The sequence below is a fragment of the Uloborus diversus genome, chromosome 10 (assembly GCF_026930045.1).
Source record: "Uloborus diversus isolate 005 chromosome 10, Udiv.v.3.1, whole genome shotgun sequence".
In the NCBI taxonomy this organism is placed as follows: Eukaryota; Metazoa; Arthropoda; class Arachnida; order Araneae; family Uloboridae; genus Uloborus; species Uloborus diversus.
Window position 1 is genome coordinate 120,371,709 of NC_072740.1, and position 8,108 is coordinate 120,379,816.

Here is an 8,108-nt window from a genome sequence, read left to right on the forward strand (position 1 = left end):
TAGCATTAGAAAATTTTTCAACAAAAAACTACAATAATATATATAATTCTAATAAAAAGAAATTATATTCAAGATTTTGAAGAAATTAAGAGGACAGGAATTACAAAACAACAGTTTAGGCGTAACACGTGGAAAAACAACTTCAGTTATTTACTTTAATTATTCAGCTTTTGAATGTAAATTTATAACAGTTATTAAAAATCAGAACGCTCACGGACTTAAAACCAAACATTACGTAGATTGAATTATTTAATATTAGAAGTAATTTTGGATTCACAACACATAGTCTGATTAAAAACTTCTTTACAGTGACAACTTCGTGTATTCAAAAGACAAATTATTTTTCAGGGTCCTTTGACTGTGGATATCATTGAAACAGGAAACATCTTAGATTCTGAGCACAAGCTCGCATATTTCAGAGAAGATATCGGTGCTAATGCTCACCATTGGCACTGGCACATCGTTTACCCAGCAACATGGCGCCCACAAATCATGGGTAAAGTTAAGGACAGGAAAGGAGAACTCTTCTACTACATGCACCAACAGATGTGCGCAAGGTAAGGCCCTTTTCTTAATTCATATTAGATAATACAATACTTAATTGGCTGAGCAAATAGAAACAAGTTTTAAGCTAAAAATTAACATTTCTTTCTTTTATCTTGTCATTTTTTATCACACGCAGATAAATTAATTTAGCAAAGCTGAATCAAAACTTAGTAAAAATATTTGAATACAATTATAACTTGGATTAACACAATAAATAAGTAAGTAATACTAAAAACATCACCATTTTATATAGGATGAAGAATTCTCATATCCGAAATCCGATAACTTCATTGGAATATGTCTGGCTAAAGTTTTAAAATCCAGGAATACATATGGCTATTAAATTTCTAATATTCTATTCAAAACTTAAATTTTGGCAATTAAGTGTGAGAAACCGAATCTGTATTAACTAAATACCAAGTCAGTTATAGGTCCATTCCCTTTCTTTATAGTTCGATGGCCTAAATGGAAGTACAAAACAAAAAATTGCAATTTTTCCCATTGAACTCTTCGAAGCAAGGTAGAATTACAAATGTACCTCGTTTTTGATACACGGTAATGCATGGTGAAAAAATTTAAGATCCACCTCAAATTGCTGCATGAGCATAGGTTTACATTTAGTTTTACTTTAAGCAGGTGATAATAAATGTACTCTCTTAGGTTGGCAAGTTTTAAATTGTCAGTACAGGTTTATCCATCCTGTGGTATACCGATTTCGCGTCATTTAAAAGGCAATAGAATTGCTGTCAACATGGATATATTTTATTTTCTGAATCTCTCTGTCTCAAGACCTCTTAAGAATTTGTAAGGGAAAAAAACATGGTAAGAGTAGAGAACAGATACATTGTCAATTGGCGACTTGTTTACATTCTTCCTTGGCGAAAACAGAAAAATACCGCTCATGTCATCACCCTATTTGCTTCTCATCTTACATTCTACGGATCTTTTTTTTATTTCTCTAATTAAATGAAATGTTTATTTTCCGAACTATTTCACATTTCATTGAGCTTTTGATGCTGTTTAATGAAGTTGATAAATTATTTTACACTTTAATGGAACTTTTAATGATATTTAATGATTTGTTTATTCTTTCGGCAGAATATTTCTCATTTTAATGGCTTAATTACATAATTTAACGGAGAACTTTTCATTTAATGGATCTTGTAATCTTGTCTAATGTCTTGTATCAAAAAAGACAAAATAATATGCGATATCGCCAAATAAGTAGTTTCCATGCAACTTAGAACAAACATGGCGAGAAATACTATTGTTGTAATACAAATGTAGAATGTCGCCAACTAGGAATATCTTACTTCCCAATAGCGGCAAATTCATTGTATCGCCAATGTGCACATATTCAACACTTTAACTTAAAACTTTGAAAACAAACGACAAATAACGATATCGAAGTTAATAAAATTTATTCTTTCAACAGATACGATTGCGATCGTCTCTCGATCGGTCTGCAACGAATGATTCCCTTCCAAAACTTTGACGAAAAACTCGAAGGCTACTCCCCCCATTTGACTTCGTTGGTAAGCGGCCATCACTACGCAAATCGGCCATCTGGTATGAGCTTGCACGATTTGAACGAGCTGGTGGATGTTCTGGACATGACACGATGGAGAGAAAGGCTTCTGCAAGCTATCCATTTGGGTGTGTTGGTCGACGATCATGGCAACGAGGTCATTCTCACTCCTGAACACGGCATCGACATGTTGGGCGCAATGCTCGAATCAAGTTACGAATCTAAGAACCGAGAATACTATGGAAACCTTCACAACTCTGGACACGTCATGATGGCTCGCATCCATGATCCTGATGGTAGATACAAGGTATGAAACCTACTTACACGAGCTCCAATGAAAAGGGCAGCAGCCTTCTTCTAGACATTAGTGCTCCTAACTTTTTAATGAATTTTGAGTATGAATATCAGAACATTTCCACATAAGCCATCAATGATTTATTGTTATTAAATATTTCTTTACTTTGAAATTTTAATCTGCAGTGAATTTGCTCTCAGAGTTATGCATGAAAATTTCTTTTAGGTAACCAATTTCCACCTGTAAAGTAGATTAAAATATGGAGATACTAAAAATAGTTTAAATTCCAGAATTGAAAATTTTCAGGAATCTAATGCTTTCTTTTATATTCTTTGTTAACAGAAGAAAGTAAACGTTCCGTTTCTTTAAATTAAAGCCTTGAAATATTAAAACTTTCTCCACCCAACTCCCTCTAAAATTACATATTCCATTATACATAAAATTATTCTTCTAATTACACCTATGTATGTAACTATTTTTTACAACTTGACTTACATGGTTCTCAGTGAAGATTTTCTTGCAATATGATGCCTAAGTATTTTATTTCTTCTACAATGTCAATTTAAAGATTTTGTCTACCTTTGAAAAAAATGCTCATTTATTAGTATTCTACGTTCTTTTAGTTATTTTCACCTCTAACCTGACACGAAATTTGCTAATTTAAAAGTCATTTTGTACGATTTTTTTAACAGGAAAGCCCCGGTGTTATGAGTGATACATCTACCTCTCTTCGTGATCCAATTTTCTACAGGTATCACAGATTCATTGACAACATTTTCCAAGAATACAAAGCAACTCTTCCTGTTTATGACAAAAAAGATGTAAGTGGCGTTTTTTTTTTCTTCAAAAATTAACTTATTTATTTTTATTTTATTAATGAAATTCAACTGAATGAAGTGCAATATCCTCAGATATGAGACTTCATATAATTTTTTATTTCTTCCGATTTTTCTCTAATAGCTGGACTTCCCCGGTGTAACTGTTGTAAATGTCACGGTAAATGCCAAAGTGCCAAACATTGTGAACACTTTTATGAAAGAAGATCACCTAGAACTTTCGTATGGAATCTCTTTGAAAGGACCAGTAAAGGTAAGACAATCTCAATTAGTTTAAAAGTTCGATATGATCAGCACATGCTTTCCAGAAAAAAAAAAACCTTACATGCAAAGAAAATGCTTTAAAAATATAAAAATGAACACGTAGTAATCATTCTACGACATGTCACTTGTACAAACCCCCAAATCTTATTTCAGTCAGACGAGAATCCCCCCCCCCCCCAAAAAAAGGATAAATATTCATATATATTTCAAATTCTTAAACATTTAAGGGATCCAGGACACAAAAATCGCCAAATTTTGCAATTTTTTAAAAAAATCTTTAGAAAATGTCTCCGTTTTTTGCTACTTAAAAGGCCGTTTGAATCTTGTTCCTATATTCTATCTTTATCAGAACGAAGCATATAATTATTTTTGTTGCATGCATTTAACTAATATTGTATTTAACTTTAAAAGCGCTTTTCTTCATGATGCAATTTTTCCCGATTTTTTGCATTCAAACTCTTATAAGTCAAGAACTGATAAAGAGAAAGTAATGAAATTTAAAGCATGTCTTTTTCACAATTGACTTTAATTTTCATTCAGCAAATTTGAAAAAAAAAAAAAGTTTGCTGCAAAAAAATGTGTTTTTCTTTTTTTTTTTTTGTATTTTAAAATCGCATTTTAACAGGTCTATGATGAATTACCGCATTTTCGTTGAAAACTTGTAATAATGAAAATACTTTCGGGCATGGCAATAATAAAAACAAAACCGATTTATAAGAGCAAAAACGATATTACCGCATTTCCGGTATTTTTACACATAAAAAACTACCGGTATTCCAGTGCATAACAGGAACACAATAGCCCCTAACATAACATCCATCTCTTTCTTCTCAATAGATGGCGTCTGTTATTGCTAAGTAGACAGGGACGAAAATTTAAAAATCCAGTTTCTTGTTAAATTTTTTTAAAGTTAGCCGAAATGAGAAGAGTTTGTTTTTCGTCGATAGCTATGAAAACAATCTTTAGAATGATGCCTTACTTATGAAGCTCAATGAAGTATTAAGAAAGTCGTTGCGTTCCCACAGAAAACCTTGAAAAATATTATACCATATGTAATCAAATAAAAACTATACATCTTAGAACCTTAAAGATACGTGATGTCGTGTAAGATAGTAGTGCCAAGTGCTTTAGAGTTATTTGAGGTGGATGGTAATGAAGGGGAGATAAAAGCAGAAAATCTTTAGTGACATTAACCTTCAGTATAAGCACGCTAGTTACATCATTTATTTAATGGGCTTTAAGAGAAAATAAAACCTCCAAATATTTCACAGGTAAAATACCAACACTTAGACCACGAGCCCTTCACTTATTCGATCAGCGTTGAGAATACGACTGGAGCCACCAAGCATGCCACAGTTCGAATCTTCTTGGGGCCAATTCATGACGAATTGGGCAACAAACTTTCCCTCAATGAGCAACGACGATTCTTCATTGAATTGGACAAGTTTCATCATGAACGTAAGTCTATTTTTTGTGGTTATTTAACAATGTAAACTGCATAATAGTTAACATACTTAACTGTGATGTCAAACTAATTTCATTTAAAGGAAAAAGAATCAAAGCTCAATTTTAGTTGAGGGCCATACAATTCGACTCCATTGCAGAAAACACCCCACAATTATTTCTAATGCTAAAAATCTTCATACAGTTATAAAATTCAATAATTGTACTTATTAGTTACGGATTGAAAAAATATGAAATGAAACACATTCATTTCAAGTATTTTATTATGTTGAAAAAAAAGGGTAAAAAACAATATTTTTTACAAAAAAAAAGTGACATCCTTTCACTGCTACTCCATGGCATTTTATTTGCCCAACATTGTATCACTTCTTAGAACCAAAAAAATTCAAGTCGGAATGGGGAGAGAAAAGAAAAGTTATTTGTGCGTCACTTTCTAGTTGACTGTATTTTGATCTAATAGTAATTAATAGTTGAAGTGAGTAAGTTGACTTCTAAAATTTTGGTTTTCAAAAAGCGTTTCTGTTGATACAAATTCGAACATTGCTTTTTTTCTTACATGAAATATATCTTTCCATCTAGTTGCTGCTGGAAAGAATACAGTGACACGTAAATCTACAGAGTCATCTGTTACTGTAGCTTCCACTCCATCATTTAGCAAACTTCAATCAGGAGAAGGAGTCAGTGAAAATAGCACTGAATTCTGCAGCTGTGGATGGCCAGAACATCTTTTGGTACCTCGTGGAAACCACAAAGGCATGGACTTTTATCTCTTTGTTATGCTGACCGACTATGAACAAGATCATGTAAGTAACTTTTTCTTTTCATATTTTTGATTTGCATCATACTGTTAAACCATTATAGTGGGAAAATTCAGATTCATCTGCACATAAGAGATTCATAAATAAGTTTGGGATTCCAGGGTTAGTACAAGCTTTTAAAAAAATCCAAGAGGAAATGTTTTGCAAAATTTTATGACACAATAATAAACTTGGGATCTTTCTACTCATTAAACATAATTTTCATAGCCACGACAATAATCATTACATTCATTTTAGCTTTAGAAGCTTGGAAAAGTAGAAAAATAAATACAGATGCTCTTTGAACCCTTTCCAACCAAGTTATATCTTTCTATTTCATAATTAGTTAATATCTTTCCAAAGATAAAGACACTAACACAAAAAAGCATTTTCCTAACAAAGTTAAACCTAACTTCTAGTTAAAGGTAAAAGAATTCCCTTAGAATTATATAGCAAAGATTTTTTGATAAAACCCAGTATTCAGCTAGCCTTATTACACACTATGCTGCACAACAGACTAAATTTTGAGTCCTGACTAATCGAAATACTCACATCAACATTTTTTTTAATGAATGATTGATTTCTGTAAATAGCTTGCAAGCTTACTTCCATGACCTAAATAAAAGTTTGACATTTTTCAAATTCAAACAACATAATCCTACTTTATTGCCAATATCAAAATCTGATTTAATCCTCTCCATGCTTTTCACTTGAGCTTTCTTTCAGTAATCCACATAACTTTGATAGCATCTGCAAAAATATTGATATTCCTAGAGACTTTTAGTAGTATCTTAAATGAAAACGAATGGCTCTAAAACAGAACTTTGTGGAACCCTACTTGACACCAGTGTCCACTGTGAATGATTACCCCTAACTACTACTCTTTATTTCCTTGTTGTCAGACAATTTCTAACTCAAATTAAATTTTCAATGCTATTCCACAACAAGACAGCTTGATTAAGAGCAGTGTGTGGTACTTATCGAAAGCTGTTTGAAATTTGATGCAAACATCTTCGATTGTTGTCCAAGTCCAATCATTTTTTTTTTGTCCAACTTTGTTACATGAATGCAATGAACTAATTGCTGAGGGTTTACTCCTTTCCAAACTCATACTACAAATACATCAACAGCCAATTATTTCACAGAATATTGAATATCTTAAATTAGATCTATTTCAAAAAGTTTATAACCTAACCAGGATAACCTAACAACTTGAATAAAAATCAAGTTTCTGTTGGAAAAAAATTAAAAATGCATTGAAAAACGAAGAGCAGGATAACAGACTAAGCGTAGGGATTTTCATTCTCGACTACCTAAAATAAAAGTGACACATTTTTTGCTCTTTGTTTATGCCATAAATAGTTAATGAGAGATTTTCACAGAAGTTGAACTTTTGTAGTGGCAAATAGGAAAAACTCCATTTCATATACTTCCCTAATAATTATTCCTCACATTTGAACATTTTTTAAAGTATTCAGAAATGAATCATCAACAAAAGAAAATTAAAAAAAAATATATACTATGTATTAAATATATATTAAAAATATTAAATAATAATAATATGTATGTTTCCAAAAACATACTTTTATACTTTTCAATTATAGAGTGTGAGATATATATCTATTTAATATTCTTATCAATTATCTTCAGTAAAAAGCATCATAAAAGATAAAATTAATGCAAAAACTTTTATAAAAGATATAAAGTTTACACTAAAATTAACAGAAAAACTTATATGCTACTTTTTCATTCCTTATGTCAATTTTTAAAATGGTTTTAAAGGAATAGAAAGCGTTGTTGCGAGAAGTTTTACTTACATCTGTTATTTTAGCTATATAAATAATGAATTTAACCCTTTCTTTATAAAAGTTTAATAAATGAGCATTTGATTGCTTCATTACATGCACACATATTCAAAAATCAGTGATGCCAGATGCATAAACTAAGGTTAAATATTTCTAGGTGAATGGACTGAATGACAAATCCATTTGTGCTGATGCTGTGAGCTACTGTGGTGCTAAAGATCAGAAATACCCAGACAAGAAGGCAATGGGATTCCCCTTCGATAGAGTGATCAAGGCCCGCACAGTGTCTGAATTTAGTTCACACAACATGTCTTTCACAGAAGTAAAGATCCAGTTTAAGGAAGCTTAAGGATGATGAACATTTCCCTACTTTGTAAAATTTGAATTGCAGACAACATACATTCAATAAATGTTTCTCTAAAAATAAAAATATTATAATTTTATTTTCAAGATTGCATCAATGTAAAGCAAGTATAACAGACAACTTATATCTATGTGTGACATTGAACAAGATAAAAAAATTTAATTTATGCACATTTAAAAAAATCTTGTATAGTACATACATGTACAAAA

The 8,108-nt window shown here is 31.4% G+C and overlaps 1 protein-coding gene across 1 annotated transcript in view; it reads left to right on the forward strand.

Moving 5' to 3' along the window:
- The window catches only part of LOC129231152 (uncharacterized), a 52,971-nt gene extending 45,006 nt beyond the window's left edge, over positions 1-7,965 (forward strand). Inside the window, exons 12-18 of the mRNA XM_054865400.1 lie at positions 349-557; positions 1,982-2,381; positions 3,062-3,190; positions 3,330-3,458; positions 4,741-4,927; positions 5,513-5,736; positions 7,693-7,965. Coding sequence (XP_054721375.1) covers positions 349-557; positions 1,982-2,381; positions 3,062-3,190; positions 3,330-3,458; positions 4,741-4,927; positions 5,513-5,736; positions 7,693-7,884 — 1,470 coding nt within the window. The 3' untranslated portion in view covers positions 7,885-7,965. The remainder of the gene's footprint in view (positions 1-348; positions 558-1,981; positions 2,382-3,061; positions 3,191-3,329; positions 3,459-4,740; positions 4,928-5,512; positions 5,737-7,692) is intronic.
- Positions 7,966-8,108: the final 143 nt, after the last annotated feature.